Source organism: Ranitomeya variabilis, chromosome 7 (assembly GCF_051348905.1).
Source record: "Ranitomeya variabilis isolate aRanVar5 chromosome 7, aRanVar5.hap1, whole genome shotgun sequence".
Lineage (NCBI taxonomy): Eukaryota > Metazoa > Chordata > Amphibia > Anura > Dendrobatidae > Ranitomeya > Ranitomeya variabilis.
The window spans coordinates 226,225,244-226,245,076 of record NC_135238.1 but is presented as its reverse complement, the minus strand read 5'-3'; the positions used below and the strand labels follow the sequence as shown (position 1 = coordinate 226,245,076).

At 41.7% G+C, this 19,833-nt stretch overlaps 1 protein-coding gene across 5 annotated transcripts in view; it reads right to left on the bottom strand.

Moving 5' to 3' along the window:
- LRP1B (LDL receptor related protein 1B) overlaps nucleotides 1–19,833 on the bottom strand; it is a 1,636,337-nt gene that overhangs the window by 613,036 nt on the left and 1,003,468 nt on the right. For all 5 annotated transcript variants that reach the window (XM_077273024.1, XM_077273022.1, XM_077273019.1 and 2 more), the window contains exon 22: nucleotides 2,243–2,443. In XM_077273024.1, coding sequence (XP_077129139.1) covers nucleotides 2,243–2,443 — 201 coding nt within the window. The remainder of the gene's footprint in view (nucleotides 1–2,242; nucleotides 2,444–19,833) is intronic.

The following is a 19,833-nucleotide window of genomic DNA, read 5'->3' as shown; positions in this document are numbered from 1 at the left end:
CCCAAACAGCCCAACCACATTTCTCAGCCAAAGTTTATATGTATTCATTCTATAGTTTTGTATCTTTGTCTGCCCTCTGATCCATTTTCTAAAGCCAAACATATCAAAAGTATCAAGGACTGCTTCAAAGAGACCTCTGGGTTTTTGAAGAACCTTTTAGGTGTTTTCTTCTGAAGAAAAAGAAAGAATTCACGCTGTGAACTTTTATGTCTTTCAAGAAGATTTTGTATAGAGCTTTCTCTCTTAATTTGTAGCAAATTCCAAGTAAACTCAAATATTTGCTAAGTAAATCACATCCGCTTAGACACTTTACAGCATTATGATTCCTATTGATGTTTAGTTGATACACTTAATGCTAATTGGTGATGGAATTTGCGCATAGTAGCTGCATTTCACTACAGTGGAGATCAGTATTGATGTGCCAACTGAAACAGAATTTTGTCCACCAGCATGCACATAGCAAAATGAAAGAGATATTCCCAAAAAGGCAAGATATCTGATACCCCAAGAGACAAATCATCGTTCTGGAACCTCCTTCCTGAATGGAGCATAAAGTAGGTGCACATGCTCGAAATCCGCTCTATAAATTGGTATGGAGACTGCTCAAAAAAGCAGAGGGTTGTCCTTAGCTGTATCTGGTAGTCCCTTGGACAATGATCAGAGTAGAGGTTGGGCAGGAGAACGTCCATGCCATTCAAGATGGAGCTGTAGAGCACCGTTCTTTGGGTTCAGTAGCCCTGATCTTGTAATCTCTGGTAGTCCCAGTAGTCAGATACACTCCACGACCAGTAAATTATGTAATATCTTGTAGATATGGGTTAACTTTTATTTTGGGGAAAACAAATCCTAGGAGTTAATGCTTTTTCTTCCTTCATTTCGCCCTTTTTGAAGCAAGTAAGTTGTCAGTGAGAGGTGATTATCCGGAACCAGCTTTTGAACGTTGATGTTGACACATGTTGAAATGTATCCAAGTTTTTCCCCTCCGGCCTTTAATATCCCACAAGTTTGCATTTAATTTTTTTTTTAATTGTAGACATACAGAAATACAATACGACTCTTTGGACTTCAAGACACGTACTAATATAAGTCATAGTCATATTGTGGCAATCTGAATAATGTCTAAAAAGGTGTTGTCCGAACTCTCAAATGATCACTGGAGGTTCAAACAATGGAACCAGCATCCATCCTGAGATCAGGTCATGGAATGGCCCCATTAGTATAGAGCGGTGTTTGCTCATGAACACTACTGCTCCATTTATTGTCTATGGGACTGCTCGGAAAAGCTGTGAGCTGGACTTTTCTATTCCATTATCAATGAATGGCACAGTGGCATGCCTGCTGGAACAATGCCTTTCAAGTAGACACATGTCAGTTGATTATAAGTTCTTGTCCTTTCTACTAGTCACATCCATGACCATAAAAGTCCGATTGGTTGTTTTTCAGCCTCTAGCTCCCTGTTAGGAATATCGGGGTCCTGTAACAGCAAGTACCCTAGATTTTGATGGTGGTTGCCTCAGATAGATCAGAGGTTCCCTATCCTTTCATTAGATGGGGCGCTTTAAAGAAGCACTCCCATCAAACGTTTTATCTTCTTAATATGTTGCATTCTTATTGTATAGCACCGTGTACTTACAATTGCTGATTTTGCCTTTTTACCCAGTTAAATCTCATCTTTTCCAACAGATCCATAACATTATGTGATTAAAAACAGCCTTGCTGAATCCTTCTATGCTTTATATAGAAACAGGAAGCCTCTTTTCTCTACATGAGTCATCACTGCTAAAGTCCCTGGTGGGAATAGAGGAGCTGGGTCAGGAGTTGAAGAGGTGGATGACTCATGCAGGCAAAATAGACTTCCTGCTTCTACATAGAGCAGATAAATGAGAAGAATTATTGATAGAAAGGCAAAATGAGCAAATGTAAGTACACAGTGCTAAATAATATGATTGCAATAAATTAAGAGGATAAAACCTTTGATGGGAGGAGGGTTTCTATAAATAAGACAAATGTCCTTTAAGAAATGTCCTTGATTACTAATTGCAGCATTACCTAGTAGTCATCCCAATGAGATCTACTATGTTATAGCTGATACTAGGAAATGAAGTTTCTATTCATATAAAATACTGTATATATCAACTCTACGCATAGAGGCTCCTTCCTCATGACCTTGGTTTCGGACCACTCACTATTGTCGCTAATATAAATTGTTATGCAAAATAATTGAATTCAAACTGAAAAATACCACATATTTCGCCTTCATCAGATCCATCGGGACAATCTCTTCTCCCATTGCATAGCTTCTCAGGCTGCAGGCAGATGGAGGTATCGTTAGCACAGGGGTATTTGGGTGGTCCACACATATAACCTTCGCAATTATCCTCATCAGAATGGTCGTCGCAATCAATATCGCCATCGCATACCCATGCATTGCTAATGCATCTCCCTTGGGAAACAGAAATAACAGAAAAATCAGTAGGATTGCTTAATGTATGTGCATCTCTCAAGATTATTGGTTACAAAAATTACTGGAAAACATTTTTTTACTTTTTTTGTACCGCAGTCAATACATAGCTGATATATTAATTTTAGCAATTTAAAGAGATTTCCAGGATTTTAGGAAACAAATATCTCACTAGAAACAAATTGTAAAAAATTAAAGTTACCTACTTACCCAAGCAAATTCTAGTGCCTCTACTCTAGTGGTTCTCACCGGTTTCTTCTCACTTCCTTCTGTGATGTTTTTTTGCCATCAATTTGCATGGGACCACTGCAGCCAATCTCTGGCCTCAAGGTCCATGTATAATAAATGCTAAAATTAACTTAGGTGAGTGATTGCAGTGGTCAAATGAGTATGGGTGGCACATCATCACTGAAGACGTGAACACACAGCGTTGAGGAACACAGGAGCGGCGGCACCACCGATGACAATCGAAATTTAAGCTGGTGAGCATCACGTACTTCCTCATTCGCTATCATTTTTGACAGATTTTTCTAATACACCCATTGGATGAAGTTCTTAATTTTACTTGAAATGGTGACTCCAAAAACTGTAATTTATGATAACTTACTTATCCAATGGGGCCGGACCATTGGGACCATCACCAACCCTGAGAATGGGGTTGTAAAATACCCAGTTGGAAAAAACTATCAGGACTATCAGCAATAGCAGAGTACAGCACTCGGATTTCCCTAGCAGTCCCATAGACTTTAAACAGAGCAGTGCCACACATGCTTCACCATTACTTTTTTCGGAAGGGGCATCATAGATTGGTGGAGGTCTCAATAGTCAGATCTCCATCGACCAGCAAGTTCCATCATGTGGATAGGTGATACATTGTTGTCAACTTTCTCTAGGCCCATAAAGGGTTGTTTTTATACAAACTTCACCCAAAAGTGCAAAAGTGTAAGTTCCAGGGAGTGGCCGTTACTGGGAGGGTGTTGGATAGGTTTGTGTTGGGGCTTAAACTTCTCCAGAAATTTTGGCAACCATGGAAAAAATATTCAAAGAATGGAAAACATTTAAAGATAATAATAATAATAATAATAATAGTAATAATAATAATAATAATAATAATCTTCTTAAAACAATATGTTTGAAAATCACAATAAACATTGCTCCTAATAATTACTTTTATGATAAAAAAAAAAATTACAGCTATGTTTAAATGCAAAATATTTTTCATGTTTTTTTTTGTTTTGTTTTATGTCGGACCGGCAGTGACAAGACTTGAGTCTTGTTGACATTTGTTTCATCCCTAATATCAATCATTGCACATCTACCGGAAAAAAAAGAGAGAAAAATTCAATTGTCTTGTCCTAGAAGTATCACATTTGAATTACAAATTGTTTTATTATGCAAAAAAGGCGGTATTTTATCCCACAAAGTAATTCAGCCAAGTAAATCAGCTTAATTAAATACATTTTACTTCCCAGCATCTGAAGAAGGAAAGTGAAATATGATTTTATTTTTCTTGACTTCGCTGGGAAGATATGCAATGGAAATGGAAATGTTGAATTAAGAAGAGTTACTACAAGACTTTATCTGCCAACAGTTCTAAAATGGAATCTTTCTGGTTCTTTTTGTGCATTTTATGCATCTATTTTGTTTGTTAAATTTTATAATTCTTATATAGATTAAACCTTTGAAAATAACCGTGTTAATTAGCAAACAAGCTATATGTTCACAAATTAAAAGGGGTGCTTGAGAAAAAAACAATATTAACTGGAGGATTGGATTCACTAAAAATATTATATCCCCTGTTACAGAAACATTCCATGATGCTCTGTTTATGTCACCTGACCACTGCAGCAGATCACTGCCTGCAGCGGTTCAATGGAAGGGAAATGGGTATTTCTTTGGTGCTGGCATAAACTACAAAGTCACCTGGACCCATAGGGGTGACAGCAGGTGAGTATTGCAGATTTTGGTATTTTCAAAGAATTCAAGATTGTTACCCCCAGGAGCTAAATTCTACAAGGGTGCAAAATTTTGCCCCGATGCTTATTCTTGAGCTGACAAAAATAAATCATAAGAGCAGCCAAGAGCTGATTTGACAACAGTCAAAATGAGTTTGTCATCATCTGCTGTGCTCTGCATAGGCAGCAATTGAGATTACAAAGTCTGCAGCACTCTGCTTTCCCATAGCTCTCCGCCTCACCTTTCACTTGTAATTTTGTGAGAAGACAGAGACTGCCTGGAAAAGCTGTCCTCAATATAATTTAAAAATATTATTATTATATTTAAATTATATTTATAATATAATTATAAATATAATGTAACAATCATTAAAGGGTGAAGACTAGGTAAGGACTAGGTTAGGTGAGGTTAGCACAATGGTTAGGGATAGTGCTACAGTCAGGGATAGGGTAAGGGTAAGAAAATAGTTACGTAAAAACATAAAAATGTAAAAAATAAAAAGTTAAAAAATCTAACAATGTCCTGTAAAATTGTTTTTTTTTAATTTTTAAGTCTAACGGTCCATGTGTTAAGGGGCCCAAAACACTTGCCTTGCCCTGGGAACTGATAATCTATACTATGTCACTGCCTGGACAGCCTCCTTAAGAAGCAAAGAGGTCGACATTAATCTTAAAGCCGTATCTTACCTAAAAATATGCAATGGGGCTTAGTAGTTTAAGTAACACTGCCATGTGGCTAAAGGTACAGCAACCATTCCTACAATTGGCTTGTAGCTTACAAATTCAAACTTTAACTTTATCCCATCACAATAAGATATTTAAGACAACATATTTCCCCAAAGAATCTACTATATAATTGTCTAAGGGTCACTTCCGTCTGTCTGTCTGTCTTTCTGTCTGTCCTTCTGTCTGTCCTTCTGTCTGTCACGGATATTCATTGGTCGCGGCCTCTGTCTGTCATGGAAATCCAAGTCACTGATTGGTCACGGAAAAACAGCCACGACCAATCAGCGACGGGCACAGTCTGGAAGAAAATGGCTGCTCCTTACTCCCCGCAGTCAGTGCCCTGCGCCCGCATACTCCCCTCCAGTCACCGCTCACACAGGGTTAATGCCAGTGGTAACGAACCACGTTATGCCACGGGTAACGCACTCCATAACCGCCGCTATTAACCCTGTGTGTCCCAAACTTTTTACTATTGATGCTGCCTATGCGGCATCAATAGTAAAAAATGTAATGTTAAAAATAATAAAAAAACAAAAAAACTGGTATTCTCACCCTCCGTAGTCCGCCGAGCCACTTGTGCCGGCTGCCACCTTCCGTTCCCGGCGTTGCATTGCAAAATTACCCAGAAGACTTAGCGGTCTCGCGAGATCGCTAAGTCATCTGGGTAATTTTGCAATGCATCCTGGGAACGGAAGATGGCGGCAGCCGTTCTCGTATCGCCGGAGCTTCGCTGGATCCCAGGGGGTGAGTATACTGCGGGGGCTGTGTGATATATTGTGGGGGCTGCGTGATATACTGCGGGGGCTGTGTGATATACTGCGGGGGCTGTGTGATATACTTCGGGGGCTGTGTGATATACTGCAGGGGCTGTGTTATATACTGCAGGGGCTGTGTGATATACTGCGGGGCTGTGCTATATACTACATGGGCAGTGTGATATACTGTGGAGGTTGTGTGATATACTGCAGGGGCTGTGTGATATACTGCAGGGGCTGTGATATACTGCGGGGGCTGTGTGATATACTGCAGGGGCTATGTGATATACTGCATGGGCTGTGCTATATACTACATGGGCAGTGTGATATACTGTGGGGGCTGTGTGATATACTGCAGGGGCTGTGTGATATACTGCGGGGGCGAGGGCTGTGATATACTGTGGGGGCTGTGATATACTGCGGGGGCTGTGTGATACACTGCGGGGCTGTGCTATATACTACATGGGCAGTGTGATACACTGCGGGGGCTGTGTGATATACTGCGGGGGCTGTGTGATATACTGCGGGGGCTGTGTGATATACTGCAGGGGCTGTGTGATATACTGCGGGGGCTGTGTGATGTACTGTGAGGGCTGTGTGATATACTGCATGGGCTGTGTGATATACTGCGGGGAGCTGTGCTATATACTATGTGGGCTGTGCTATATACTATATGAGGGGGCTGTGTGATATACTTCAGGGGCTGTGTGATATACTGCAGGGGCTGTGTTATATACTGCAGGGGCTGTGTGATATACTGCGGGGCTGTGCTATATACTACATGGGCAGTGTGATATACTGTGGAGGTTGTGTGATATACTGCAGGGGCTGTGTGATATACTGCAGGGGCTGTGATATACTGCGGGGGCTGTGTGATATACTGCAGGGGCTATGTGATATACTGCGGGGGCGAGGGCTGTGATATACTGCGGGGGCTGTGATATACTGCGGGGGCTGTGATATACTGCGGGGGCTGTGTGATATACTGCAGGGCTGTGCTATATACTACATGGGCAGTGTGATACACTGCGGGGGCTGTGTGATATACTGCGGGGGCTGTGTTATATACTGCAGGGGCTGTGTGATATACTGCGGGGGCTGTGTGATGTACTGTGAGGGCTGTGTGATATACTGCATGGGCTGTGTGATATACTGCGGGGAGCTGTGCTATATACTATGTGGGCTGTGCTATATACTATATGAGGGGGCTGTGTGATATACTGCGGGGGCTGTGTGATATACTGCGGGGCTGTGCGATATACCGCAGGGGCTGTGCTATATACTATGTGGGCTGTGTTATATACTGCATGGGCTGTGCTATATACTACATGGGGGGCTGTGTGATATACTGCGGGGGCTGTGTGATATACTGCGGGGGCTGTGATATACTGCGGGGGCTGTGCTATATACTACATGGGCAGTATGATATACTGCGGGGCAGTGTGATATACTGCGGGGGCCATGTGATATACTGCGGGGGCTGTGTGACATACTACGTGGGCTGTGTGATATACTGCGTGGGCTGTGCTATATACTACATGGGCAGTGTTATATACTGTGAGGGATGTGCTATATACTGTGTGGCCTGTGTTATATACTGCATGGCTGCTATATACTGCATGGGCTGTGTTATATAGTATGTGGGCTGTGTTATATACTGTTTGGGCAGTGTTATATACTGCGTGGCCTGTATTAACGCATCAGTTATTCTAGAATATGTATGTATGTATGTATATAGCAGCCACATAGTATATAGCACAGGCCATGTAGTATTTTCTATATACTACATGGCTCCTAAAAACTACCTGGCCTGTGCTATATACTATATATACTATGTGGCTGGGCAATATACTACGTGGACATGCATATTCTAGAATACCCGATTAGAATCGGGCCACCATCTAGTATTGTATATTTCCCAATAGCAATCTTGTAAAGTAACTTATTGTTCAAATCAAGTATTTCAGTAAAATCCATTATTTTTTAGTGAGATAATAATTTATTTTCCATTTTTTCTCTATAAATGAAAAAAATAATTTTCACACTGTGTCTAATATTTGTCATTGTACAGGAGGAGGTGAGCTGTGACATCTCTTGTTAATGTTGGATCCTAGGCTACTTATTATATACAGACAAACTATCAGTGATTGTACAGGAGGAGGAGGTGAGCTGTGACATCACGTATTGTGGATGGTCGATCCTGTGTTATCTACTGTATATAGAGGTGTTATTAGTAGTGTTGAGCATTCCAATACCGCAAGTATCGGGTATCGGCCGATATTTGCTGTATTGGAATTCCGATACCGAGTTCCGATATTTTTGTGATATCGGAAATCGGAATCGGAAGTTCCCAGTGTATGGTTCCCAGGGTCTGGAGGAGAGGAGACTCTCCTTCAGGCCCTGGGATCCACATTCATGTAAAAAATAAAGAATTAAAATAAACCGGCAGCCTCCGTTCCTAAGAATGAGGAGTTTAGGACCTGCGATGACGTCACGGCTTGTGATTGGTTGCGTGAGCGGTCACATGAGCGGTCACGCAGCCAATCACAAGCCGCGATGTCATCGAAGGTCCTAAACTCCTCATTCTTAGGAACGGAGGCTGCCGGTTACATCGGTAAGGTCCAGGGGGCCGCCGGAGGGGTGGGTATATCCATATTTTTTATTTTAATTCTTAATTTTTTACATGAATATGGATCCCAGGGCCTGAAGGAGAGTTTCCTCTCCTTCAGACCCTGGGAACCATCCAGTATACCTTCCGATACTTGTGTCCCATTGACTTGCATTGGTATCGGGTATCGGTATCGGCGATATCCGATATTTTTTGGATATCGGCCGATACCATCCGATACCGATACCTTTGAGTATCGGAAGGTATCGCTCAACACTAGTTATTAGTCATTGTACAGGAGAAGGAGGTGAGCTGTGACATCACCTATTGTGTATGGTGGATCCTGTGTAATCTACTGTATATAGGGGTGTTATCAGTCATTGTACAGGAGGAGGAGGTGAGCTGTGACATCTACTGTGAATGTTGAATCCTAGGATATCTACTATATACAGTGGATTTATCAGTCATTGTAAGGGAGAAGAAGGAGGTGAGCTGTGACATCACCTATTATGATTGGTGGATCCTTTGTAAACTAGTGTATACAGAGATGTTAATTTAAATTAACTGAAAGAGTTAGCAAAGAGTTAGCAATGGAAATTAAAGAACCACTAGCCAGAATCTTTGAAAAATCCTGGAAAACAGGAGAAGTTCCAGAAAATTGGAGAAGGGCAAATGTCCCTATCTTCAATAAAGGAAAGATGACGGAGCCAAGAAATTACAGGTCAGTGAGCCTTGCTTCTATACCAGGAAAGATCTTTGAACAAATTTTTCAGCAGCATGTATGAAAGTACTTGGATAAGAATACAGTAATTAACCAGAGCCAGCATGGGTTTGTAGCAAACAAGTCATGCCAGACTAATCTAATTGCCTTCTATGATGGCATCACTGACTGGGTTGATCAAGGAAATGCAGTAGATATAGTATATTTCAACTTCAGCAAAGTATTGATAAAGTGTCTCATACAATCCTTATTGAAAAATGACCAATGAGATTGGCAAGGCTATAGTTAGGTGGATTCACAAATGGATTAGTGATCATACTCAAAGAGTGGTAATAATTGGTTGCACATCCAATTGGAAAAGTGTTTCAAGTGGGGTACCACAAGACTCTGTCCTGGCCCCAGTGTTGTTCCACATTTATGTAAATGATTTAGATAAGTGAATTAAAGGTAAACTAATCAAATTTGCAGATGATGCAAAGTTACGAGGGATAGTTAAAACTAGAGAAGACAGAGAAAGGATTCAGAAGGATCTAGATAAGCTTGAACAATGGGTAGTGACTATAATGGTATTTAACAGGGAAAAATGCAATATTCTACATCTTGGCAAGAAAAATAAAAATTGCATCTATAGAATGGGAGGAACAGAACTAAGCAACAGCCTGTGTGAAAAAGACTTGGGTATACTAATAGATCCCAGACTGCACATACGTCAACAGAGTGATGCAGCAGCAAAAAAGGAAAACACAGTTTTAGGCTGTATTAAGAGAAGCATAGAGTCTAGATGATGGAAAGTAATTATCTCTCTCTACTCCTCCTTGGTCAGGCCTCATCTGGAATACTGTGCCCAGCTCTGGGCACCACATTTTAAAAAAGACTTTGAAAAACTGGAGAAAGTTCAGAGAAGAGCTACCAGGATGGTGAGCGGACTGAAAAATATGTTATGGGGAACGGTTAAAGGTTCTGGGAATGTTTCTCTTGGAAAAAAGAAGGCTAAGAGGAGACTTAATAGCTGTCTACAAATATCTGAAGGGCTGTCACAGTGTAGAGGGATCATCATTATTCTCATTTGCACATGGAAGCACCAGAAGGAATGGAATGAAACTGAAAGGGAGAAGATACAGATTAGATATTAGAAAAAAAATGTTTTGACAGTGAGGTTGATCAATGAGTGGAACAGGCTGCCACGAGAGGTGGTGAGTTCTCCTTCAATGGAAGTCTTCAAACAGAAGCTGGACAGATATCTGTCTGGGATGGTTTAGTGACTCCTGCATTGAGCAGGGGGTTGGACACAATGACCCCAGAGGTCCCTTCCAACTGTAATATGCTAGGATTCTATGTTAGCAATTATTGTATAGAAGGAGGAGGAGGTGGTGAGCTGTGACATCACCTATTGTGAATGGCGCATGCCTTGTTATCTACTGTATATAGAGGTGTTATCAGTTATTCTACAGGAGGAGGGGGAGGTGAGCTGTGACATTGCATATTATGAACAGTGGATCCTGTGTAAAGGTAGTATCCGTCATTGTACAGGAGGGGGAGGAGGAGAGCTGTGACATCACCTATTCTAAATGGTGGATCCTGTGTCATCTGCTGTATATAGAGTTGTTATCAGTCATTGTACAGGAGGAGGAGGTGAGCTGTGACATCACCTATTGTGAATGGTGGATCCTGTGTTATCTACTGTATATAGAGGTGTTATCAGTCATTGTACAGGAGGAGGACGTGAGCTGTGACATCACCTATTATGAATGGTGGATCCTGTGTTATCTACTGTATATAGAGGTGTTATCAGTCATTGTACAGGAGGGGGAGGTGAGCTGTGACATCGCCTATTGTGAATGGTGGATCCTGTGTTATCTACTGTATATAGAGGTGTTATCAGTAGTGTTGAGCGATACCGTCGGAAAGTATCGGCCGATACCGGCAAAGTATCGGATCCAATCCGATACCGATACCCGATACCAATACAAGTCAATGGGACTCAAGTATCGGACGGTATTCCTGATGGTTCCCAGGGTCTGAAGGAGAGGAAACTCTCCTTCAGGCCCTGGGAACCATATTAATGTGTAAAATAAAGAATTAAAATAAAAAATATTGCTATACTCACCTCTCCGAGGGAACCGGCAGCGTTGTTTGCTTAAAATTCGCGCTTTTCTTTCCTTACGTGAAGTCCCGGCTTGTGATTGGTTGCGTGCCGCCCATGTGACCGCAACGCAACCAATCACAGCAAGCCGTGACGTAATTTCAGGTCATTCAGTATTTTAAAATTACGCTCCGGCTTTGTGATTGGTTGCGTCGCAGTCACATGGGCGACGCAACCAATCACAGCAAGCCGTGACGTAATTTCAGGTCCTTAAGGATTTTAAAATTACGTCCCGGCTTTGTGATTGGATGCGTCGCAGTCACATGGGCGACGCAACCAATCACAAGCCGTGACGTCACGGGAGGCTGGACACGCGCGCATTTTAAAATGCGCGCGAGTCCAGCCTCCCGTGATGTCCCGGCTTGTGATTGGTTGCGTCGCTGTCAACCAATCACAAGCCGGGAGGCTGGACACGCGCGCATTTTAAAATTCGCGCGAGTCCAGCCTCCCGTGACGTCCCGGCTTGTGATTGGTTGCGTCGCTGTCAACCAATCACAAGCCGGGAAGCCATTTTAAAATGCGCGCGTGTCCAGCCTCCCGGCTTGTGATTGGTTGACAGCGACGCAACCAATCACAAGCCGGGACGTCACGGGAGGCTGGACACGCGCGCATTTTAAAATGCGCGCGTGTCCAGCCTCCCGTGACGTCACGGCTTGTGATTGGTTGCGTCGTCCATGTGACTGCGACGCAACCAATCACAAAGCCGGGACGTAATTTTAAAATACTGAATGACCTGAAATTACGTCACGGCTTGCTGTGATTGGTTGCGTCGCCCATGTGACTGCGACGCAACCAATCACATAGCCGGAGCGTAATTTTAAAATACTGAATGACCTGAAATTACGTCACGGCTTGCTGTGATTGGTTGCGTTGCGGTCACATGGGCGGCACGCAACCAATCACAAGCCGAGACTTCACGTAAGGAAAGAAAAGCGCGAATTTTAAACAAAGAACGCTGCCGCTTCCCTCGGTAAGGTGCAGGCTGCGTCGGAGAGGTGAGTATAGCAATATTTTTTATTTTAATTCTCTCTTTTACACATTTTTACATTAATGTTGTTTCGATACCGATACCCGATACCACAAAAGTATCGGATCTCGGTATCGGAATTCCGATACCCGCAAGTATCGGCCGATACCCGATACTTGCGGTATCGGAATGCTCAACACTAGTTATCAGTCATTATACAGGAGGGGGAGGTGAGCTGTGACATCACCTATTGTGAATGGTGAATCCTGTGTTATCTACTATATATAGAGGTGTTATCAGTCATTGTACAGGAGGGGGAGGTGAGCTGTGACATCGCCTATTGTGAATGGTGGATCCTGTGTTATCTACTGTATATAGAGGTGTTATCAGTCATTATACAGGAGGAGGAGGTGAGCTGTGACATCACCTATTGTGAATGGTGAATCCTGTGTTATCTACTGTATATAGACGTGTTATCAGTCATTATACAGGAGGAGGAGGTGAGCTGTGACATCGCCTATTGTGAATGGTGGATCCTGTGTTATCTACTGTAATAGAGGTGTTATCAGTCATTATACAGGAGGAGGAGGTGAGCTGTGACATCTCCTATTGTGAATGGTGGATCCTGTGTTATCTACTGTATATAGAGGTGTTATCAGTCATTATACAGGAGGAGGAGGTGAGCTGTGACATCACCTATTGTGAATGGTGGATCCTGTGTTATCTACTGTATATAGAGGTGTTATCAGTCATTATACAGGAGGAGGAGGAGGTGAGCTGTGACATCACCTATTGTGAATGGTGAATCCTGTGTTATCTACTGTATATAGAGGTGTTATCAGTCATTGTACAGGAGGGGGAGGTGAGCTGTGACATCGCCTATTGTGAATGGTGGATCCTGTGTTATCTACTGTATATAGAGGTGTTATCAGTCATTATACAGGAGGAGGAGGTGAGCTGTGACATCACCTATTGTGAATGGTGAATCCTGTGTTATCTACTGTATATAGACGTGTTATCAGTCATTATACAGGAGGAGGAGGTGAGCTGTGACATCGCCTATTGTGAATGGTGGATCCTGCGTTATCTACTGTAATAGAGGTGTTATCAGTCATTATACAGGAGGAGGAGGTGAGCTGTGACATCTCCTATTGTGAATGGTGGATCCTGTGTTATCTACTGTATATAGAGGTGTTATCAGTCATTATACAGGAGGAGGAGGTGAGCTGTGACATCACCTATTGTGAATGGTGAATCCTGTGTTATCTACTGTATATAGAAGTGTTATCAGTCATTATACAGGAGGAGGAGGTGAGCTGTGACATCGCCTATTGTGAATGGTGGATCCTGTGTTATCTACTGTATATAGAGGTGATATCAGTCATTGTACAGGAGGAGGAGGTGAGCTGTGACATCGCCTATTGTGAATGGTGGATCCTGTGTTATCTACTGTATATAGAGGTGATATCAGTCATTGTACAGGAGGAAGAGGTGAGCTCTGACATCACCTATTGTGAATGGTGGATCCTGTGTTATCTACTGTATATAGAGGTGTTATCAGTCATTGTACAGGAGGGGGAGGTGAGCTGTGACATCGCCTATTGTGAATGGTGGATCCTGTGTTATCTACTGTATATAGAGGTGTTATCAGTCATTGTACAGGAGGAGGAGGTGAGCTGTGACATCGCCTATTGTGAATGGTGGATCCTGTGTTATCTACTGTATATAGAGGTGATATCAGTCATTGTACAGGAGGAGGAGGTGAGCTGTGACATCACCTATTGTGAATGGTGGATCCTGTGTTATCTACTGTATATAGAGGTGTTATCAGTCATTGTACAGGAGGGGGAGGTGAGCTGTGACATCGCCTATTGTGAATGGTGGATCCTGTGTTATCTACTGTATATAGAGGTGTTATCAGTCATTGTACAGGAGGAAGAGGTGAGCTGTGACATCACCTATTGTGAATGGTGGATCCTGTGTTATCTACTGTGTATAGAGGTGTTATCAGTCATTGTACAGGAGGAGGTGGTGAGCTGTGACATCACGTATTGTGAATGGTGGATCCTGTGTTATCTACTGTATATAGAGGTGTTATCAGTCATTGTACAGGAGGGGGAGGTGAGCTGTGACATCGCCTATGGTGAATGGTGGATCCTGTGTTATCTACTGTATATAGAGGTGTTATCAGTCAAAATAAAGAAATGATTGACAATTCTATATGTATTTTATTTTCATCTATCTATTTATCATTACCATACTGATAAAATGTGCCAAACTAGTTCCAATTTGAGTATCTTTTTTTTAAAACTAAAACCTCAGCAGACCTTTTGCAAACCCTGAACTGACTAAAATCTTGAGGAGCACAGTAATTCTCCCAACTCAATATTGGTATTTTCTGAGCAAATTGAATTAATTAAAACTGAATATTTATCACAATAAAAATTCCTTCTTAATTCCGACAATTTTCTCCACTAATCCTTTCTGTTCGAGAAGGCAGCATCTTGTTTTCATAGTTAGAGTCAAGAAAAGAGAACTGATGCTTGCATGCCTTCACACAAAGTTCCGAAGAACCAGAAAAAAAGAAATTGATTTCTCTCCAATTGCTGCTTCAGTGAATTTGTAAAGCCAGTTTTGGCTTGTATATTGTGTCAGGTCAATTGCCTAGAAAGTCACTTGGGACGGAGACGAGTAGCAAAGGAGAAGTTGGAGACACAATTAGTCTATCCACAGTACATACTCTTCAGAAAGGCTTTAATGAAACAAGAGTTTGCTCGGAAGCAAAGAGTGATATCTCCTTATAATAACAAGCCCTGTGGACTTTAGCATACTGGTGTAGGGCAAGTCCTCGCGCAGACTAACAATTTTGCAATTGCACAGATTTAGGATAATTAGTGCAACCCCTCAAACATTAATTTACTGTTCTAATTATTTCTAAATTGCCCACTGAAATTTTTTATCCTAAGGAAAACCCAGATCAAGCAATTGTCACGTTAATGACCTTTTTTTTTTCCAACATTTTCAACAATAAAATTTGCATTTCTGGAAAAAAAAATTACAATGTCAAAGATTCTTTGTAGAATATTAATTTTCACTAGATAGTTTGTAAATAAATTATGGACAAAACTTAGGAGCAAAGTAGATAATGAAGTCACAGGTCTGATGACCTGTGTATTAGTTATGCAGACATCTGTGCAAATCGGTCTATGGATGGACCGCCATGAACGGGACGGCTTTGTCTCTCCCAACCTGAGCGTCATAGCCTCATAGAAATACAAGAAGAAGTCCTGGGCCGGTTTGGAGAATCCCGGCCAGTTTGTACATTGCCGTCCAAGATCAGAACGATTTGCACGGACGTCTGCATGAGCTCTAATTCTGAATCTCAATGAAAGAGTGATCCAATGATTTAGTGACACCACAATTGGAGAGCTTTGCACCTTTATGCCCCTTGTGATAACCATGTAAATAGTATTAAGAGCAATCCCCATGGCCCTCATTGGTATTTTCACACTTTTATGCAATCTCTCCAAAAGTTAGGTCAATAAAATTTGGGATTACAATTACAAAGTTTATTTGATTTTTCCCTGTCTCCTGGGTATTTTTGAGTTTATCGTCATTTACATTGCATCTTATCCAAATCTAATACAGCTGACGACGTGTGGTCCAACACCTCTTTGTAATTTGCAAGTGACCACTACATAAAATATTCAATTCTCTCTCAGTGCCTCTACGGGGAAAAAAAAGTACTGCAAGTTTCCCAATTAAATCAATAGTCAGTCTGTGGAACATGTGGACATGCCAATTCGTCCTGAAAGTATCTATCGGCCTATTAACGTTTCTGTTATTGTGATTTATTGTCACTCATCTCTTGTTTTACTTTTCACCTTTCCGTCTATTACATGATAATTCTTCTTCCTTTTCTGAATTTTATTATTATTTTAGCTTTGTGCACCTATGACCCTTGTGCTTGTTCAAATTGGCTGTCCATATCCTGTCTCCTCCATAATTATTTGACCTACTCTTCGGCTCTCATCTTTGGATTCGACAATACCTCCTTCCTTACTTTCTACTAGTCTGATACTTGCACAATAATCTCAAAGATTATGAACTATATTACGCTTTGGATATATAGCACCAACATATCCTATAGTGCTTTACATCGTTGTCTCCCTTGGTGCTCACAATCTAATGTCTAAGTATTAGGGTATGTGCACACGTCAGGATTTCGTGCAGAAATTTTCCTGACAAAATCCGGACATTTCTGCCAGAAATCCGCATGCGTTTTTTTTGCATTTTTTACGCGTTTTTTATGCGTTTTTTGTGCAGATTTTATGTGGATTTTTTGCGTTTTTTTCCTGACACTCCAATTTAATGGGAAATCCGCAAAAAAAACCACAAAAATAATGAACATGTTGCTTCTTTTTCCGGAATGCGTTTTTTTTGCGGAAAAAAACGCAACATTTGCACAAAAAATGCGGAATGCATTCTAAATGATAGGATGCATAATGTATGCATTTTTTATATGGTATTATAGCGTTTTTATTGGGGAAATCTGCAAAAAAAGCAAAAATTCCTGAAGAAATCCTGACGCGTGCACATACCCTTAGGGTACTGTCACACTCTGCAACTTTCCAACGATCACGACCAGCGATACGACCTGGCCGTGATCGTTGGAAAGTCGTTGTGTGGTCGCTGGAGAGCCGTCACACAGACCACTCTCCAGCGACCAACGATGCCGAAGGCCCCGGGTAACCAGGGTAAACATCGGGTTACTAAGCGCAGGGCCGCGCTTAGTAACCCGATGTTTACCCTGGTTACCATCGTAAAAGTAAAAAAAAACAGTACATACTCACATTTCGGTGTCCGTCAGGTCCCTTGCAGTCTGCTTCCCGCTCTGACTGACTCCCGGCCGTAAAGTGAAAGCAGATCACAGCGGTGACGTCACCGCTGTGCTCTGCTCTTACTTTCCGGCCGGCAGTCAGTCAGAGCAGGAAGCAGACTGCAAGGGACCTGACGGACACTGGAATGTAAGTATGTACTGTTTGTTTTTTTTTACTTTTACGATGGTAACCAGGGTAAACATCGGGTTACTAAGTGCGGCCCTGCGCTTAGTAACCCGATGTTTACCCTGGTTACAAGCGAACGCATCGCTGGATCGCTGTCACACACACCGATCCAACGATGACAGCGGGAGATCCAGCGACGAAAAAAAGTTCCAAACGATCTGCTACGACGTACGATTCTCAGCAGGGTCCCTGATCGCCGCTGCGTGTCAGACACAGCGATATCGTATGGATATCGCTGGAACGTCACGGATCGTACCGTCGTAGCGACAAAAGTGCCACTGTGAGACGGTACCCTTAGACCTCCAGTGCCATCTATAGGGAGAAACAATCCTAAAAGTCAATATCGACTCTCTAATGAGCCTTGCCACCTGACTTAGGATAAAAGCCAAAAACCAAAATCTTAATTTGCAGACACTGTTTTGGGGTACTGACCTTCGTCAGTGAAAATTGTGAGATCTGGTTTGGCTGGGTGAGAGTCGTCTGCCTGGGATCAAAAGGGTAACATTTCTCGTTGCAGAGAGTGACATATCAAGCCTCACATGCCAATATGTGGAGACTTTTAAGCTGCAATGAAATATAAGAAATATTTTACTGTCTAAAAGGAGAAATGTTACCCTTTCTTGTAGGATTGCTGCTTCCAACAGATGGCACTATAGAGTTCAAGTCCTCTTCCTCTCTAAAGAGGCAATTTGCATATTTAATTTCCCAGAGGAGCATTGCATGGCGAATAAGCCTCCTTCCCTTGACAAGCCAGAGCTGGTATGTCACTCTCCACAAGGAGAAATCTGTAGCAATATGTTATATGATGATTTGGTTTGGCCTCTAAAACAAAATCTTACCCCTTAGACCTCAGTGCAGAGCCTCTCACCTAGCCAAATCAGTTCTCATCCTTTGCACTGACGAGGGAAAAAACCTTGAAGACGCATGTCTGCAAATTGAGATTCAGATTTGGGTCTTATCCTAAATCTTATTGCAAGACTCCTTAAAGGGTCAATAGTGACTTGTACGATTGCTGCTTCCAACAGATGGTGCTATAGTGTTCAAGTCCTCTCTGAAGAGGCAATTCAGAAATAAAATAATAATAAAAACTGCTCTGGTCTGGTTAGATGTGCTACAGCAGTGACATCACGTTGACAATGTTGCGGCCAATCACATGGCTCAGCGGCTTTTTCGATGTAGACAGCAGTGATTGGTTGCAGTGTTTTCAACGTGTTGTCACCGCTGTAGCCCATGAACAAATATTGGACCGGAACAGCTGTCTGGACCCAAGATGAAAAATGGGTGATAAAGCTTGCTTGGTTTGTTTTGCGTCCCGGAGTCTTTGGAGCAATACTCCATGAAATGTGACAAGCCTATTAAAAGCATTTCAAAACAAAGTATTTGTAATAAATGTTTTAACTTATATGGCTATATCAAATAACATATTAATAGAAACTCCCATGGGCATTACAGGGATTTTCACAATTATTAATAAATAAGAAAATAATAATATAATAATAAAAATAATAATAATAAAAAATCAACCCTAGAATTCAGTTAATGCAGCCAAGAAGGATTAGAGAATCGCGTACATCCCTCCGTTCTGGTGTATGCGCCAACGTACGACTTGTACAGTAAATCACCATGGGATGTTAATGACGTAAAGATAATAAGACCAGTGTTGGACAGGAGTCGTCCTCATTAATACGCACTGTGCGCGCTGATCCTTAATGCCTGTTTTCTGCTACTTAAAACCTCTCATTGATTTTAAAACGCCTTCTACAACGTATGACATCTGGTAATTACAGAGAGAGCAGAGACTGATGGCTTTTACATTTTATTATGTAGATATATGCATTTTATGGGACGATCCTGGGGAGCCACCAGTCTCCGTTACCTGACATCTCGATTACAACACGTAAGCAATCAACAAGAAACAGACGGCAATGAGCCCGATGTCTGATTTAGGAAAGGAGACGGTGTCAGGTAAATTGGCCAGAAATCGATGTTATTTATACAACCTTGCCCGTTCAGTGTAATATGGTTCATGTTCAGAAAAGATAGGAGATCTCTCTGTATTTCTTTTTTTAATTATTTTTTGCTTTCGCATTCACTTTTATTTTTTTCCTTATATGAATGTAGTAAAAATAAAATTAAAAAAACATTGTAAAGGCATGCGGAGATATAACATATTATCAAATAAGGCACAAACTCCAACAAAGTGAAATTCAACTCTGTCAGAAGACGCATCCTGTTATATTATTAGATTTTTTTTCTAAGACACCAATTGGAATTTAACAGGAGCCGTTGTTTCACATGGCGGTTGTGCATGTATGGCAGGCATCCAGGTATTGTTCTGTACAGGCTTTACTGTACGTGGTTTGTTTTTTGCAAAGCTAATGAGCTAAAGATGCTCATACTCAGAAACATCTTCCCCTGATCTTATAAAGGT